The 19,061-nt window shown below is 35.8% G+C and overlaps 1 protein-coding gene across 6 annotated transcripts in view; it reads right to left on the bottom strand.

Annotated features, from left to right (window-relative positions):
- PPP1R13B (protein phosphatase 1 regulatory subunit 13B) overlaps positions 1-19,061 on the bottom strand; it is a 72,799-nt gene that overhangs the window by 37,512 nt on the left and 16,226 nt on the right. For all 6 annotated transcript variants that reach the window (XM_069783333.1, XM_069783334.1, XM_069783331.1 and 3 more), the window contains exons 2-3: positions 8,001-8,148; positions 895-1,014 (exon numbers count right to left, since the gene is read on the bottom strand). In XM_069783333.1, the coding sequence (XP_069639434.1) occupies positions 895-1,014; positions 8,001-8,148 (268 nt within the window). The remainder of the gene's footprint in view (positions 1-894; positions 1,015-8,000; positions 8,149-19,061) is intronic.

Below are 19,061 nucleotides of genomic sequence, written 5' to 3'. Positions count from 1 at the left end.
CGTTCAAAGCAACCAGGAACCACTTAGAAATATGAAAAGAAACCCCAGCTCAAAGCAATAAGGACTCAGCCAAGACTTGAAATTCAGTTGTTAGAAGTAGTCAGATTAGTTGAATGAGTAAGGATAATCTGAGCATGCAAATATACATCTCACTTTGAGATATCTTTCCTATCCTTCAGACAGTCTGACAGACATTAAGTATATAATGCACAGCCTCAAAAGTCTTCTCATAAGTTAAGTACAGTCTATACTAGGTAGATCAGAAAACTGAAATCCTTCCATTTTTTTATTCCAGTCTTTTAAGAAAACCCCACTTAATAGGGCACTGGTTTATATAAACACTTTTCCTATAGAACCAAGCAGACCAGAGATTTTTCAAGGTGTGAATTATCACCACTATTAAATATATCTACATGAAATTCTGAGAAAGTAAAGCCACTGAGACCTCCGCCAATGACGTCTAGAAAATAGATTTTAGTTTCTAAAGGAGACAAAGTAGTTTACTGGGTCTTTTCTCTGGGGCAAATGAAGGAGAACAGGAGGTCAAAAAGAACAATCCCACCCTCTCAAAATGCAGGGACTTTCTCTCAACAAGAAAAAAAAAATGCATTAAGCCTCTAATACCCACTAACATTTCTGGATGAGTATTAAGCAGAATAGAAGCCAATCTTACTACAAAAATATTACTCAACAGACTGGTAGAAATTATTCTAGAGAAAGGAATTTGAGAACATGAATAAATCTGCCACTGAGGAAGGTTCAAAATCGTTTTGGTATAAGGAAGTTGTATTATATGTATCTACTGAAGTTCACTGAAGGAACTGATAATCAAACTCACTTCAGAAATCTTTTAAATACGTTTAGGTGACAACACTAGGGGATAAGTGTACTTACTTTGTTCATTACTTTCGGCTGGTGATTCCTCATGACGAAGGAAAAATTTTACCTCTTCCCTGCGGGGACCCCATTTCTGTAGGTGGTCATACATCATGTGATCAAAGGGTATGGGACGTTCTAAAAGTACAAGACCAAAAAACTTAACACAACTATTTTAAATTAAGCAAAGTTTTACAGAACTCTCATTAAGAATCAGAATGTCCTTTTTGGTAGCAATTCAATCTATCCAACGTATTCTGTCTTCCACAAAGTCAAAGAAACAGGCACCAAAAGACAATAGTTGCACTGTATTAAAAGCTAGCCTGTTATTGTAACATAGCTCACTGCTCAATCACAGAACATAAACTGTTTGCCAAACCATACAAAAGATACCAGTGTTTAGAAACCCTAATTTAGGAATTCTTCATCACACCTTTTCCACAATGCTGATCTTTGCACCTTTGCTCCCCATCACCACCAGATGGATATTTTGTTCTGTTATTAAAATGATTCATTCAATTTGAACCTCCACATTTCCACTCAGATTAAAAGCCTTATCATTACATTGAAACAGAGAAATGAAAAATGAAGAAGCACTAATCATGACATTTCATCTCTTAAGAACTTGAGCAGGTGCTCCCACTCCAATACACTATGCCATACATTAACTTCTAGTATATGTGGAATTACTGGCAAATCTTTGAACAAATAAAGGCTGAAGTTCTATGCAGCAGTCAGTCTCTTTGTTTTCCCCCAAAGAAATGTAAAACATTCTCATAGTGTAGTTGTTTCTTCCAAATTGATCAAATATACTATTACTAAGAGGCTGCACACTATACATTTAGTATTTCAAAATTAAAATACATTTCAAAAGCAAAGTTTTCACTGTTTCCACAATTATACTTGCATTTATTTTTAAATGTTTTCATTAAGGTAAGAAATTGTCCCGTTTAAGATCTAATACTAAGCATAATATTACATAGTAAAATTATACTAGAAGAGATTTAATTAGCACAATGTCAAACCAATATTACTGCAGAAAATCAGGCTTGGATGGAAACCAAAAGGTGGAGTTTGCGTTCTTCATTGTTAAAAGCAAAACGCTCTCTGCCTTCAAAACCCAAACCACAGTATCTCCTACCAGGCAGAGCACCACTAACAATTTGTTATCCATTTCATACTTAGCCCATTTGACATGAGAAGACAAAATGATTCAAAGACATAACAGATATCTTAGGGAAAGCTTGGGAAAACCACATCACAAATACACTTTTTTATAGTGAAATTTTCCTAAATTTATATGCATTATGAACTATATAAATGAATACATGTCTTGATACTCTTGAGATACTTAATTGTAGTATTTAAAGAACAATACATTTTCATCACTTGATTCACAATGCATTTAATACAATAAAGTGTCTTGTAAAAATCTGTCACGTCCAATAGTTATAGTGATTAACACCATTTAGCCACAGTTAAATCTAGCTGCTTTCAACGGGGAAGGGTCATTTAAACTACAAGCTAACTACATTGATCAGCTGACTGGTTACCTATCTTCCTAAACAAACAAAAAAAAAAAACCACAACAAAAAAATCACAACACCTGGATTTAAAATATAGATGCTTTGCTTTGCTTTTTCTTGTTCCTCACTCAAGTAGACTCCAGGAAATATTGTCAGTAGTGTTTATGCACACAAGAATAAGGTCAGTGGCTTATTACAACTCAGTTCTTGAAAATAAATTTTAAAAACATGATTTTCAGGTTTTTCAACTCCTAAAGAAAGGTAAGATTCCAAGTGCTTTGAAGCATAACCACTAAAATTGCAGCATGAGTCTTCTAAAGATCACAGAGTGTAAAAATATTTAAATGGTTTAGTTCAGAGACTTTAGGACACAGAAGGTAAGAATCTTCAGGAATTTTTCCCAAATAAAAAAATTGCTAGGTAAACCTAGCAAAAACTGAAGTTTGATAACAAAGTACCAAGAAACTGGATGTCTGGACAGGGTTGGACTAATTCTGGAATGGTGAGGAGTGGCTGCACTCCTGGTTAAGCTGGTCTCCCATTAAAAGTAAGGCCCTGATCCTAGGAGCTATTCAAAATAAAAAGTTTCATTTACATAATGTACCTTGAAGAATCAAGGCTAATATTTTTCAGACATGATCATGGAGAGAAACGAGAAAGACATTTTCTACTACTTTTGCAATTCTTCCACAAAAACAATTCAGCATGTGTTGCCCTAAATTAGACAGAAAACAGGTTAAATAGTAACAGCAACATCATCATCACTGAAACAGAGAAATGAAAAATGAAGAAGCACTAATCATTCTGTGCAACTTTACTACATGAAACAGATTCAGAAAAGAAAGAGGAAGAAGAAATTAACACTTGACATTAACACTTGACACAAGACATGATGAGAATTGAAGTCTCCATTCCTTCCTTCAGTTTAAATCCTTTCAATCTAGAAAAATTGCAGGAAGAAAGCATGATCTTATACTTGCTCTAAGTTTGGATAGCACAGAGAGATATTTTCTGGAAATACCTGTTCTTTAAGAATCAAAATCAAAACCAAAACAAACAGAAAACCTGCAGTTAAACTTTTCCGAGTTGTTATAGCTTCAGACATATTTGTCAGTAATTGTTTCCACAATACTATTTCCAACTTTAATTTTAATTTTTTTAAGTTTAAGTAGAAGAGAATGAAGAAAATGTGAAATAGGAGTATGGGTGTAGAGTAATAATAAACAGGTTGGATCCCTATACTTTAACAACACATTTATCTAGAGAATGTTTATTTTCATTAATAACTAAGTGGAAAACTATGATATATGCATATATCCATAATTATTTGCACAAATTGCCTTAGATTTTAAGTTGGATGAAAATTCTGAAAGACTTTTGAGAACCGAGCTTGACTCCTTTCCTTTTAAGTAAAACTTTTGGGGATGGGCTACTTTTAAATATTCTGAAATGATTGAAATGCCCTGAAAGACCAAAACACAAATACCGCATCAATGTTTTAGAAGAGAATTGCAAAAATGTTTCCGTTGGAACTATATATCCACTATTTAAAACAAAGTATATTTCAGACTTCAGAATCCATTTTTACCCTTATTACAAGTACCCTGCTGTTTGTAGTAAACACATTTATGCCTGCTATACATGAAACCAGAATACAAAGTAATGGATTATCTCCATAGCAGGGGAGTTCACTGCAAGATCAGGAATGAGTCTTTCCCCCCTCAGGTTTGCAGAAGTACAGTTGTAGTAAACAACTATTTCTTTCACAGTCACTTGCCTCTATGTTACAACTAAATTCAGGAAGACTAATTAATACCAATTGCTGAAGGGCATTCCAGATGTAAATGAAGTGAATAATTGAGTACTGGGTGGACTTAAAGGTTGAAATCCGTTCTCTCTTGAAACATACTACAAGTTCCTGGCGTCACACCTGTCTTTCGACCTCCTTGCCAACTGCTATTTGCAATAGCTGGGGAATGAGGAAGAATATTCTGTGGGGTTTCTTCTCCTGTCATAGCATGAGAAATCCATGCAAGAAGAGGAAGCTTCAAACTGACAAAGCACAATGTGCTGATATATCAGGCACAAATGCTATTGACTTTTTCAACTATTATTCATCTCAAGAAACTGAGAAGGAGGGGGAACAGAGAATGAAGTACAAAATAAAATGTGAATAAACCAAATGCTTATGCCATGCAGCTCTGAGAAGAATCAGTTTCTTAACTCAATACAAACAATACATAAACTATTTTACAACTCTCGGGAAGGTCCTCAACCACTCCTTTGCCACACAAAAGCAAACAGACAACAGCTAACAAACAAATATGTTTTCCAACAGCTCAGCTATTATAATCCTCCTCTGAACTCTAGAAATCTTACATGATTTTTGAAGCCAAACTTCCATGGATTTTAATAACATTTTTCTAGAAGACAAATAGTCTATCTCTGTCACTCTCTAAAAATAAAATTAAGTATTTCTCATTTATTTGTACATACACATTCAGGAGAGGAAGATTATTAGAAGAGACATTATTTTGTTAGATCGATAAAGTTTAGGAAACGGACAAGTTTTAAGGCACATAACTATTTTCTGTATCTGATAATAAAACTACAATTTACAAGCCACATTGCTCTGAATTTGAGTAGACATGTATTGCTCAGTTCGGCTACCTAAAAGAGTCTGTGGCTACCTGTAGAACAGAGGTAAGCACATTCACAAGAGGACAGGTATGACAGCTCTGTCTTATATAGAGAACTGTGATTTGTCACCTGTGCAAGATGGAGAGACTACTAAGAAAACAGACCACTTAACAGTGTGTGACAAAACCTACTCTGTTTATTCAACCCATAATTTTCTGTATTAACTTTTGTTTTGAATTTTACTTTCCAAAATGTCTTCTGAAAGAACATTTGTAGACCTCTCTTGAGGATAAGGGCTGAGGGGTCAGAGACAGTGTAATAGAAAAGAAAAAAAATACTCTTCCATTGGCACAACACGCAGCAGTTTCATTGCAAATTGCTTCACACTTCCTACTCAGAACCATATTTTAAGTTGTTTGTTGTTGTAATTGTTGCATTTAACTGTTTAGATTCTTGTTTTCTACAACACATCTCTGCTCCAGGCAAAATTATTTTTAAAAACTTCAGGGGAAAGAGTTCAATTTGGGTCTCAGGAGCAGCTGAAGGAAAAAATACCGTGTTTATGCCCTGTTAAAAAAAAAGTTCACGTTGTTTCACTGAGAAATGTATGCAATCCAGACGTTGGGGCGAGAAGTTGAGGCCACCAACACACAGATGGTATAACAGTATCCTACATCTAAGAACAACAAACAAAATGCTTGTGCTGAAATTCCCATCGGAGAGACTTAAAACCAGTGTGCAGGACATCTTTTTTGCTGACAGTACAGGCTTGTTTGAGAGATCCAGAAACATATGCGAGTGTTTCATTTTTTCTTTCCTTCTCTCTAGTCTTTTCTGTTCCACACTTGCAATGGAATAGATAAATACAGTTATCACCTTGGGTATTTAACAAGTGAAGCTAGATTTGTGAAAGCACTTTCATGTGAGTTTTAAAAGAAACTTGGAGACACAAGCACATTTTGAAAAGTTTGACAGACCCATTCAACAGGTAGAAGCTTTGGGCAGGACTCTGCTCCTAAACTTAAGTGTCTATATATAGAAGTCTACTTCAGAAAACTGGATTAACTCCAATGCTCAAAATCTAACAGATAACAGCTAGCTGAAATCAGTGACCTCCACGTTCTACTCACAGTATTATCTAATTTCCATTGACTATAATGGGACCAAAGATGCATAATTCACAGGGTAGATACCCAAAATTTAGTGTTAGTCTCTCCATCATAACTTCCTGGGTAAGTTTTATTTCCCACTTTATAGAAACTTCAAGCTTTAGATATCTAACACTTTGAGAAATAATGTCTTACATCCACAGATAAAGTATTTTTTCAATCTTACAAGTTATTACAGAAATCATGTGCTTGCACTTGCCAGGGTTGCAAGGTGTAAGTGTCCCAGAAAGATGTTGTGGAACACCTCCATTTTCCAGTCGCCCTTTGAAGCTAATTGACAACATTGTCTGCATTTTTTAAGGAGTGCACCCTCAAAGTATTTGTGAAAGCAGAAGAACAAATAATAACTTACGTTACACTTTTACAGGCAAGTGATTGGAAAATATTAGGAATATTTGAGTGCTGTTAAACACAGTCTGCAGACCTATTTTAGAAATTTATGCAATGCACTTGGCATCATAGACTCTCTGTAATCTAAACTTCTAATATGAAAAAATTTTAACCCTCCTGTAAGTTTTATCCTTAAAGACAGTTTTCTAACTAAGCATGAACTGAATTTGTATTCCTAGAACTGCAGACATGCTTAACTCTGCTCACTCTTGCCCAAACTCTGAGTTCCCGTCCAGTTAGGAAATGACTCCTTGAGGCACCTTTTCCTTTTACAAAGTCTTAGAACAGTTTAGAAAAGAGAAGGAATAGTTTCCCCGTGAGGAAAATATTCTAGATTGCTAATACTTAAAAGCTCCAAAGGCATCTGAATAATGCCTGTTTTGTCTGTTTGACAAAAAGCCCCTGACCAAAATAAAATCCCTCTATGCAAAATTTAAGAATTCAGTATCAAGTTATGACCTCATGAGTCTTTACACAAAACAGATGACAAACAGTTCAAACAGGGGTGACCTTAGTAACTGAGGGCTAAGAACCTGCCTAACTGTTATCCTCACCCATCCAACGATTCTACTCACGTCCATACATTGATATACTATAACTTGAAGGCTTGTACTACATGCAATTGCAAGAATCCATCCAGAAACAGAATCCTTAATAGGGCTGTTCTGACACACACCTGAAAAGAACTGCCCACCCCATTATTCTGTGAAATAACAATTGCAACACAAATAGGATATGGGAACTACTACCTGCCCCAAGGGAGGCTGTCAAATCTTTGAGAGGAAATGTTCATGAAGAAGCAGGAGATACTATGTCCAATTTTGGCACAATTCTGTCTGCAGAACATCTGCTATTCATGATACAGAAAGAATCTATATCCATTCTTAAATTTCATGTTGTGTTCACATGCCTAATAGTGAGGAAATAGGATTGGAAAGAATGCAGGTGGTGATCTGCACCCATTGACTGTAAGACAAGACCACTGAGACTCCTTATTGTCATTTAAATACCCTCTAGCCTAGACACACTGCATCCCTATTTGAAATAAATGACTTCTAGAAGTGAAAATACCACACACCCCCCATTTTTTTTTTCTTTTAAGATGGGGATACTGAATACTTTGTTTATGTAATTTGAAAAACTGAAATACAGAATACTGACATATCTTACACATGCATTTTATCAAATACTCCATGCTGAGGAAGAAAACAAGGAAGGAAAAAAAAAAGTCAAGAATTGGATTAATCTCTACAGATATTGAATTACCATGCTTTGCATCAGAGTTTGCTAGAAAAAAGAAAGTACAATTAAAATAATTAATATTGAAAAGTCAGTCTTCTTACCTTTTTTCTAATTGGTACATATATTTAAATCCATTTCCACTGAACATTTTACTTACCGTTTCCACGCCATACTTCAGCCAGATGGCAGCTTCCTTCTCCAGGCTCTTTGCAGAACTCTACTACATCGCGACAGGTTGTTTCTGGTGTAATTGGAACTTCTGTCAGAATCTGTTCATTGTTGCTCAGAAACACAGTTAGTATCATCTGAAAGAAAAAAAAGTAACAGAATATGAAAAAAATGACAAGAATAAGATTATGGGTAAGATAATTCCCCTGTAAATGGAAATGTATGCTTATGGTTGGTTACCACAATCCATCAAAGCAGTTTTCAGATTCTTGTAACTTTGCCAAGCTTTAGTCCTTTGTATTGAATTTTTCTGACAGTGCATTGAATTGACAACTTTTTTAAAAGCTTCAGTTGAAATGGTTTAATTCTGTCTGAAAATAAGGCTGGGAGGGAAGGAACAAGCTTTCGCTATGTTAGATGCTTGAAATCATACCATTTAAATGTTGCAAATAAATACACACTTTGGCAAAGTAACCTGAAGCTTCACAGGTGGGCAACCTGTTGCATGATGGACATCATTTTTGCAATTTGTCTGAAGATAGCATTATATTTGGTTGAATTGTAAGGTTTTGGTTAAATGGTAAGCCTCAGAGTTTAAAAAAAAAAAAAGGAGGAAAAAAGTCACATTTTTCAAGGGATTGCATTTGCTTAGTATAATTGCTAGAGCTAAAACCCTCTGAAAAGTCAGTTCTTTCTGTACTACTTTAGCCCCAACCCCTGAGCTTGCTGTGTTGATCAGACTGTACATGCAACCTTCCCACAGTGGTACTAAGCCTGCTCTCTTCACTCAGAGTTACAACATCAAAAGACTACTTTTCCTCTAGTAACTGCTCCCAGCTATTCCAGTTGGAAAGTAGCCATGAAACAGAAAATAGCTTTTCTTTCCCTCCCCCCGCTTAACGTTCAAGATGACTTGACATCAAGGAACACAGAAAGAAGTGGGATGAAGTCTATAAAGGAAAAAGGCTAGCACTAAGAGCTACTAGTAATCTGTGTTGATGTAAACTGCTGTTCAAATTCCTTGCTCCACCTTAAATAACCATGTGCACAAATACATCTAGCCAGAGATACCCCCACCCCTCTACCCCCCCACCTGCTAGCAGGTGTAACTTGCTGCAAAGCTAAACATTCAAAAACTGTTCACATTAACTTAACCCATCTCACCCCCTGGTGCATACGTATTATGATATGTATGATCATTAATAATATGTTCACTTGCTATATTCCCCCTGTTAAGGGCCTCTGCCTTATGCAGTATTCTCAATGGATTTGTTCTGTAGGCCCTCATGTAATTTACTGCGAAAGCTGGAAGCATATAGTTAACAGCTGAGGGGCTTGTAAGAAGGAAAAGATAAAAAACATTCTACCAAGAAACAAAGTCCTAATGCAGTGGTGTTAACGTGATTCATTTTTTTCCTGAGTGAGACCGGTTGAGGACCAATAAAGGCTGTACTTAAAGACAAGTATTCCTATGTTACACTAAATGCTCTGAAAGATACCTGACCCTAAGCTCCTGCTTAAAATTAAATAGATACTTTTAACCATTCTCTCTGCACCTTAATTTCCCATCTGTAGTCACAATACTGTTCTGTAAATTCATGGGGATGGAATAGAAATAATGTGATGTTTAAAAGACAGAGATAACATAAAAATAGATGTCCCTAAAAAATGTGACAAAATCAGTAATTTTGTCTGCAAAGAAAGTTCTTTCAGATCTTTCCAGTAAATAAAATGTGGCATCACATATTGAACCACAAAGATTAAACCTAATTATTTAAAAGCTCTTTGTTAAATGAGCACTCTCCACTTCAACAGAGCTGTGCTTCAATTTGCATAGGTAATTCTTAAAAACATGCATAATACTTTTATCTGTGGGACGTATACATGTACCAAACCAGAGAATTGCATTTATAACAGCTAGATACTGAGTGACAGCAGTCTATCTACTTTAGAAGTAGGCCCAGGCTTCAAGCTCTCAGTCTCCTCGTCAGTCCTCCAGGCTATTTTAGTCCATGTTTCTACTCTCCCTCAGCCTGCCAAGTTTGTACGCTGTATCCTGAAGTTTAAGTAACTACACTTCAACACAAGAAGCAGTCATCCAGGGCTGTAAATATACTAGAATTCACCTCTGAGTTTCTCCAACAGCAGCATTAAAGGCAGCTATAGTAAAAGCTATAGTACAAGCTAGGAGGACGCCATAGGATGCAGCCACAGATAATAATAAAGTGCCCATGAACAGCTCACAATGTTATTTTTCCCTGTACTAGATTCAGACATAGTCTTAATATTCAGTGGCAGTGGAATCTTTTACAGAGTAAGATATCTGATGCAGAGTTTAGTAGTAGAATTTGACCTCATATTTAAGAAGAAAAAGAGTCATATACGAACATAAAACAACAGGCTTAGAAGAAACCTTAAGAGGTCATCTAATGCAGTCTCTTGGCCTCAGGCAGGATGAACTATACCTACATTATTCTGCAGAGATGCTTGTTTAACCTGTTCTGAAAAGCCTTTCATGATGGAAATTCCACCACTTCTCTGAACCATCCACCCCAGAAATCCAGGATTCCTGTTGCAAGAAGTTTCTTAAAGTCTAGTCAAAGCTTTCCTTGCCACTATTTAAACTCATTGGTTCTTGTCCTAGCCACAGGGGTGATAGAAAACACTTTTTTTTCCTCTTTTTTTTTTTTCCTCTGCAGTTAAATTTAAGGAATATATAATAAGTAAGTAAATTAAGTAAGTTAAATTAAACAACACCAATTTGACAGAGAGTTATTAATGCCAGTAGTCTAAATAGTTTCCCCATAACACTTGATAGTAATTTCAAAATAAAAGCCAAGTTTCCCAAACTTTATGAGAATACCGAGAGACCCTGGCTTTACTGAAGTTATGATATGATGCATACTGCCTCTTTATAATTTGCCTGAAAGACCTGTTACCTTGTTATGAAAGGGTAAATAAAATGGCTTAACATCACGTGGTTTTACATGGTTTCCAAGTTTCCATTTTTTATTGCTGTAAAGATAACACTGACCCAGAAAACTTGTTTCATGTATTCAAGTTTATCTGTTTGCATCTGCAGACAGGTTGAAAAAGAAAGAAAACCCTTGGAGGTGTGAGTTATCCCATATATCTCAGACAATTCTTCATAAATTCAGACCTCAACCACTGTATAAACTCACAGTCACCTTTCCAAGACCAGGCCAAAATTTGCTGTACCTCAAGCACACCACCACTTTCTTCTCTCAGCTCAGAGTGCACCAGTACTCTCTTCTCCAAAGCTGAGTGTCACTCACAATATCATCTGCTAGACAGCCCAGGGAAAGGTATCTCACTAATGGGAAGCAAGTGCTGTAGCCAACTACTGTCATACTACTCCTCAAGCAAACTTGGTTAAGTAAGGATTTATTTTTAACAGGTTGTCTGAGTAATACCAAAGGAACTGAAACACTGTGCTGAGAAACAAATGTCCTGAAACATACACAAGAAGACTCAACATATTGAACATTATTAATATATTGCAATATTAATCAGATTTTCAAGTCAGTGTTGTAGCTGTCCCTATTTGCGGTGGGGATGGATTAAGAATCAGAGGTATTTCATAGTGATAAAATACAAAGAAGCATTAAGGGAGCCCAGAAATTTGCTGCTGAAGAATATGAGTAAAGCATACACATGAAATACATAGTACACCCACTGTAGCAAATTAGCTTTATGAAAAAACATTCTTAGCCAAAGATTAGGACACAGGAGAACTGATAAATCCTTTGATTTCTCATTTTAAATGGATTCCTAAATAGGAACAACTGTACAAAACCCATCTTGTAAGATGAGATCAGAACCATCGTAGCATTGCTTTGATAACCTCTCAGTTCAATCAGTTCAAAACTTCTAATACTCGGACACAATGTCACACAACAGGATCAATCTAACACTCGTGAGCAAATCACCTCAGGGCTTCTAAATCATGTATTTTTTCCACAATGAATACCAAGCTCCAGATCTTACACTTCCCTCCTTCTCAACCCACACACAGATGTTACCTGTCTGTTACTCTCTACTGCTCTTGCTACCAAACCAACGGCTTTACTCCAACTTTCCTGAATTCTCATCTCTTTTTACTCTTCTCTTTAACATCCTTGCAAACTCTAGTATATCCCTTCACAGTTCATGTCTTTTCCATGCCAGATAAGCTTTATCAAACACCACAACCTGCCTTTAAAACTATTATTGTCATCTCACTAATTTCTCAGCTTACAGCTCTAGGAGAGCCTCAGAATCAGTAATCTACCTAAATCTTCTCTGCCCAACAGGTGCTTGTCAAATAGTTGTACATGCTCCTCTTCATAAGTTGTCTCCCCTTTGTCCATTCCCATCCCAATTCTCCTCTTCCAACCATACTTCTATGGTTGGTTCTCAATCATCCCTGCAGTTTCTCAAGAAGGTAGAAACAAGGGATAAATCTAGAAGATCTTTATCCTCGCTTATTATCTCATCTCTTTCTACAGCTGGATAATGTCACCTACAAAAATTTCAATAGGCATCATCCATAGAGATGACACAGTTTTATCTTTCTAGACCTCAACTCTTGCTAAGGAAGCTGAAATGTTGACAGTCTTCAATCATCTCTTGTGAATGCCTAGCTACCAAGTTCCATATGGCTGTAACACAGTCCTTAGCCATGTTTCTCCAATGACTCCCTAGATTTCATATTCATAACACACAGGTACCTACCACTGTGAGCTGTAATGCAGGCATCTTTGACACCAATCATCTGCTGAGTCTTGTGTCTCAGATCTATCTCTAGTTTTCCTGTACAATATGTAAAACATAGGTAGGTTTTTTTTCTATGAACTGGTCCAGCTAATGCTCTCAGAATTTGGACACTTGCCTATTAGTTGCCCAACTTTTCCCTGGTATGCCTTTTTTACTCGTGATGCCTATCACAGCAAAAATCATCCTTCATGCCTACGGCTTTGACCATGTTGCCTTTCTGTATCAGTCCTGACAAGCACGATTTACTGGTCTTCACTTCCCCACTGTGATGTGGAATCTTCTTCTCGTATCATTTTTCACTCCGTATCAAAAATCAATGCTGAACTGGTCCTTTACACCAGTTTCTACTCTCCACATGCTAAACAGGTATGTTTATGCCTTCTTCGGTGTTGTTCATCATGCCCTATATGCATGTGCAAAGCAAACTCGTTTTTCTTGAAGACCCTCCTTTGCTATTCTCGCTACAAAACATATTAGACACAAGTAACCTGTCAATATGCTGAACAGTGCTGCCCATCAGGCTGATAAATATTGGTTTGCCTAAATAGACTTCTCTAACTGTCCAGTTGATCTCTTACTTCACCCCAAACCAAGATTTCAAGAGCTGTGCAACAGAGGTGCATTCATAACTGGTTTACCACAGCAGAGATCCCACAAGGGCACAACTAAATGCCTTACACACTACTATATAGTAACAAACAATCTTTCAGATGAGTCTGATGTCCTTTGTTCTATATGAGCTTGTTCAGGCTGTCCTAGAAACCACCCTGACTGCCCTACTTGAGTTTTGCAACTTCAGTTGCACTCCCGTAGTACAATGCAATTACTTACAATTGGAATAAAGCTGGACCACCACCATAAAAACAGAAGATGGCAGCCGATGTAGCACATTGATCTTAGTTAAGAAACAGCCTGGAAAGCTAAAACTCCAACTGCTGAATGAAGTATTTTCCTCAACATTTTTCTACAATCTTACTAAAAAAATAAAACTTTGATCTTCAGCTAATATCCCAAATTAAAAAGAACAGGTATACTTTTAATTAGAACCTCTTTAACAACAACTTTTGTAGAGACAAGAAATACTTCTTATTCAACTATTATCTTATGCTACCAGCACCTGAAACACTGGTGCTTGAGAAGAAATAAATTGTACACCAACATCTCCACTGCCTTATGCCCAAGTTAATTTACTAACTTGGACAGCTGATACAATAAATATTGTAAATACAATAACAGAGTCCATGTAAGTACGTATCTCTTGATACCCTAGTCACAGAAAACTGAATTATTTAAGCTATCAGAAAGCAATCAGACAAGTACTGTTTCAGGACATGCTGAAACATTAGAATTTAAAACAAGTCCGCGATTATTTTCTTACAGTAACAGTCATATATTCAACCAGAAAGAGAAATTGTGAGTTCTGGGGATGAAGATGCAAAATTACTCAGCAGGCTTTTTACTTTACATATTTTAACTAAATCCCATGTTTCCACTCAAAACCAGGGCTCCTGGCAAAAACGGATTAGATGATCATTACTTTTCCTGCATATAACCTATTTCATGTCCACAACAACAAAGTAATTTAGAAAAAAATCACATCTATGAAATATTAGAAGTAAGGTCATTCAAGCAGTGAACAAAAGGTTACGACAATAAACACATCCCAAGAGAATGAAAACCATGCATTTTTCCCTTTGTGCTATCCATTGCTCTCATTACCCAAATCTTGATATAGGAATGCCTACCTGATATTAAAGGGATATTATAGATCTTTTTGTGTTAATAACTTCTGCAATTTAAAAATTATGAAGCATATGATTGTGAGTTAAGGATATACTGGATATTTAGTGGGGCTAAATTCACACACTGCTGTTTAGTCTTATTAGATTTTCCCTTTGCCTTTTTTTTTTTAAACCAACCTAGAAATTTCATTGTGTAAAGGTAAGAAACAACAAAAAACAAACAAACAAAATGTTATTCCAGCAGAACAGTGATGAGACATTTCAAATATATGAAAAGTTTATTATTAAAAGGCTGATACACAATGAACTTGAAGTACAAAACACATTTCTGATAAAAATGCTAACTTCATTCTGTTTCATGGGAATTGGAAGGTGTTATCTTCTCACCATGCATTTTCCCCTAATAAACAGTTCCAAACCATCTATTCATGATCTTGTGCTTTGCCATTTCAGAGCACTTAGTGGTGCCTATAACTCCAAGACAAGAACAATTAGCAAAGACAAGACTTCTTCAAAGTAAATCTAAATCTCTCTTGCACAGTAGAGACCTCAACATCTCTCAGGAAGTTTTAGTAACTTTCATCCTTGATTTTGCTGACTTGGGAGTTCTAGGAGCTTGCTGTATTTAAGGTGCTACTACAATAGAGTTTTAACTGCAATGTCCAAACCTATCTATTACTGAAATGTCAAAGCCCCATCAATAAAATATGAACTTTGATTAAGACTGACATTTTCAGTTACTAGAAAAATTATAGAATGAGATGCAAGCAAAATGTGAAGAGGTGAAAAATCATCCCTTTGGTGATGAGACATAATAATATGCACAACTCTGTATATAGAATGGTCAGAGAAAAAAGTTAGAAATTATCAATTCTCATGCAAGTTTGCTCGCCTGGAATTCATACCATTACATAAATCTTACATCAACTACAGCTGTAGAAATTGTAGTTGTCTATTTCAAGCACTAAAGCAGAGTTTTAACTTTACTTGCAGTATGAACACTGTCCCTTTTTAAGATTATAGACTTAATTATGTGAAGCTTTAAGCAATTACATTTTAAAAGAAACTAGACTATGAAATTATAACCAAAAAACTGTTTTAATTAAAGTCATCTAAAGAAACATTCTTGACTGAAGTCATGATATTTCTTTATACTGTTGAGATTTCAGAACAAACATATCCCAGAGAAATCTCTGATGATGGTTATTATGTGTAAACCCCAGAAAAACAGGTAATAAGATTAAACTATTTCACTTCCCTATATTAAAAAGAAACATTTAAAGTCCATCTAATAAACAAGTTATTCACCAGCATGCTTTGTTCCAATAATTATTTACCTTCAGAATGAAGTTATTTTTAAAAATAGATATGTTGAAGAATTTCTTGCCATGTTTACAAGTCTTATTTCAAACAAGAGCATCAAGACATACAGCAAATTTATTATCAGTTACTGTGTTTTTCATCAGGAGATTTCTATCCTTTAACATCTTTTCCCCTTCCTCATATATGGGGTGAGAAATAACTACGTTCAATTTCCGTATTTCCAAACAAATTTCGTCATACCCTCCTCACATCCAAGCTGTGCAAACTTCAAGTTCAGGCCAAAATTTAAAGCCCAGTGATGCCTTTTGACTGTATTAGTAAAATTCACAAAGGTAGTGCAAGTAACAGAGTTCAGTTTGCAAAGAATACAAAAATGAGTAAAGTTTTCTGCCAAAATGCAGACTTGTGAAACCAATAGCATATTTCCTACTACACTTTCAAATTTGAAGCCAAGTGCCTCCATATGGCCTGCAAAAGAATTCACAAAATTGGGAGCAAGTCTCAGACACTAAAAATGTATAGCATTTAGCTACAGGCTACTAACAAACATTAAAACCATAAATTTCAGTATTGATAAGCATTTATAAGGTTAATATTAGCTTGTTTGTATTTTTAAGTATTCTTGAATAACATTTGCAATTTTGATCAAATCTGAAAATTTAATGCTCCTTCAATGTACTTCAACTATACTTATCCCACAAAAGCATTATTTGCATAAGCTCGTACGCTAGTTGCATTAACTTGCCATTTTGCAATCACTGAAAGGAAAAAAAAAAAAATTGATCAACCTTGAGATCCACCTTTCATCAGGCTCTGCACAAGACAACTTGGCTACAGAAAACATAACCAGAAGAAAAAAACCAGTCATCAGACAATAGTTGTACCAACAGACTTAGTGATGGACTTCTCTTGCTAGAGCACAGAAATCACATTCGTTTAAAAAAGAAAAAAAAAAATTTAACTCCTCTTAAAGAAACATGGAAGCATAAAAGAAATCCTTAAACAAGATTTTCCTACATTTTTATAAGGCCTACATGTAAGCAGTGGCTTAAAGAACTGACAAAAAAACCCACAGACATTTCCTCTCCGGACTTTCAGGACTATTGCCATTGCTCTCTTCGTGACAGCAGGTGTTCAACAGAATTCAGACTACTTTAAAAGCCTACACCTACTTCATATTTATTTACTGAAGGGATACTTACGACACTGTCTTGTTCTTGCTCTTCGTTACTGAAAGATAAAAAGCTACAGCATAAATTGCAGATCTGGAATTTGATGCTTCTTACTCTTTCAGTGGCAGGCTTTTTGTAGGGCAGAGAAATAAGCCAACATTTTTGCCACAGGAAGGAAACACCAACTATCATCATGTATTTAAATATATTCAACTTAACAAGATAGGTCCACATATTGTTAAATGAAACGTATTGTAGTAGTTAATTGAAAGACTTCCAGCGCTCTAGGAAAACAATACCTAATGAAAACAATAGCAACTAAAAGTTCACTTGTGTAAACAACACAAGCAAACCACTGACTCGAATGGGTGTTCTACAGGCTGTGAGAAGCAAGATATGAAAAGGGCTAAAAAACAACTGACCTAACAAACATTAAGATTCTAGCATCTGCCTAAGACAGAAGAGCAGCACAATCATTTAGACATTATAATCCTGTATCAGTTTTTAGACTATACTTTGTTACATTAGGAGTCACAGTAGTTATCTCCAGACACAATCTTTATAGAAGCTTTTTGTTGTTTTTCACAACATTGGAATGCCTTCTTCTAGATTCAGATGGTTCTGTTAAAAGCAAGCAGGAGCTGAGATTTGGATAAATTAATTTAAAAGACAGGCAGTAAACTTGTGGCTACAGAATGGAAAATGGGTATAGCTGAAAAGGGACAAGTTAAAAAAGAGGTTACATTACAAATAAAACTATTAATTTAAAAGGAAATCTGTCCGAGCGCAGAATTTAACATCATTAGCTAAAGCAACACAACCTGAAGTTAGAGAAATCTATAAAACGTGCTCTTTTGCTGTTTTCTAGTGGAAAATGTAATTTGGCACTTGCTAAAGTTCAACATCCCTGAATCATATTATCTGTTGGCTTGATTCCTTAATCACTATATCTGGAGAACCAGCAAGAGATCTTGTTGTTGCTCCTTGATGCAAACAATTCTATGAAAGGACTGTCAAGACGCTAGTTACCATGTAAGAGACTTTAGAATACAGGGATAATTCTAGGTACACCAAGTTCTTGCTGAGCACACTTCTCTGTTAGGAAACATACATTACAAATGGAGATATTTTTATTCTTTCCAGAACAAGGCTTTGAAATTTTGTTTTGTTCCACTGTTTAAAAGACTGTGGTCCATATGCTATCTTTCATTATATACACAACTATTATTACAAGGTGGAAGTTGGAGACTCTTCTTGAAAGACTCTTTGCTCCAACCAGTTGATGCTGGATTTCCTAAACCCCTTACAAGGATCATGACAACTCAATACATAACAGTAAGTATTCTCACCTTGCAAATCAATATTCTCTGATTTATTATAGGACTACTACAAATGAGTCTTTGCCATCTATCAAGAATAGAAGACTGACCTCCAAATCAAGCAGCTCTTGAAGAAGTCCCGGAGTTTTTCCAACACTTGCTGGCTTCACTAATGATACTCTTTTTTATCTTTTAGAATGTTTTTTTGTCTGTGAATCTTAGGATGACAAATCTCATTTAGTGCTGACTGCCTAATTTCAATGAGATTTATCTAAAGCACCTTGAAAAAAACAATAAAAATCAGCAGGCATATCAATTTTGCGCTGATTATTAAATAAAAAAAGTAAAACAAATTGCTAATCTATTTAACAAACTAGCAAATACCCCTGCTATAACTAAATATTTTAGTACTTGTTTAGGCCTATTAATACAAGAATTCCTTAAACAACGGATTCTTGCCAAACTCCTTTTAGAAAACTGCAGCAGACACCGCATTTGCAAATGCATGGAACAGTAGTAATACACAGGAAAAGTCAGAAGTTCAGGGGACAGCAAGACTCCAGATCACAACACTAGCTACATTGGTGCAGTCATCTTTCCTGATGTCCATTTGTCCATAAACTCTGACAGCTCTATTTTGATAAAATATATACACGATGGCCACAATTCTGCTATTCTTCACATCTCCAACCCAGGGTCCTCCAAACCAAATGGTTCA

The sequence above is a fragment of the Haliaeetus albicilla genome, chromosome 5 (assembly GCF_947461875.1).
Source record: "Haliaeetus albicilla chromosome 5, bHalAlb1.1, whole genome shotgun sequence".
NCBI lineage: Eukaryota > Metazoa > Chordata > Aves > Accipitriformes > Accipitridae > Haliaeetus > Haliaeetus albicilla.
This window is presented reverse-complemented; position numbering and strand designations above follow the sequence as displayed.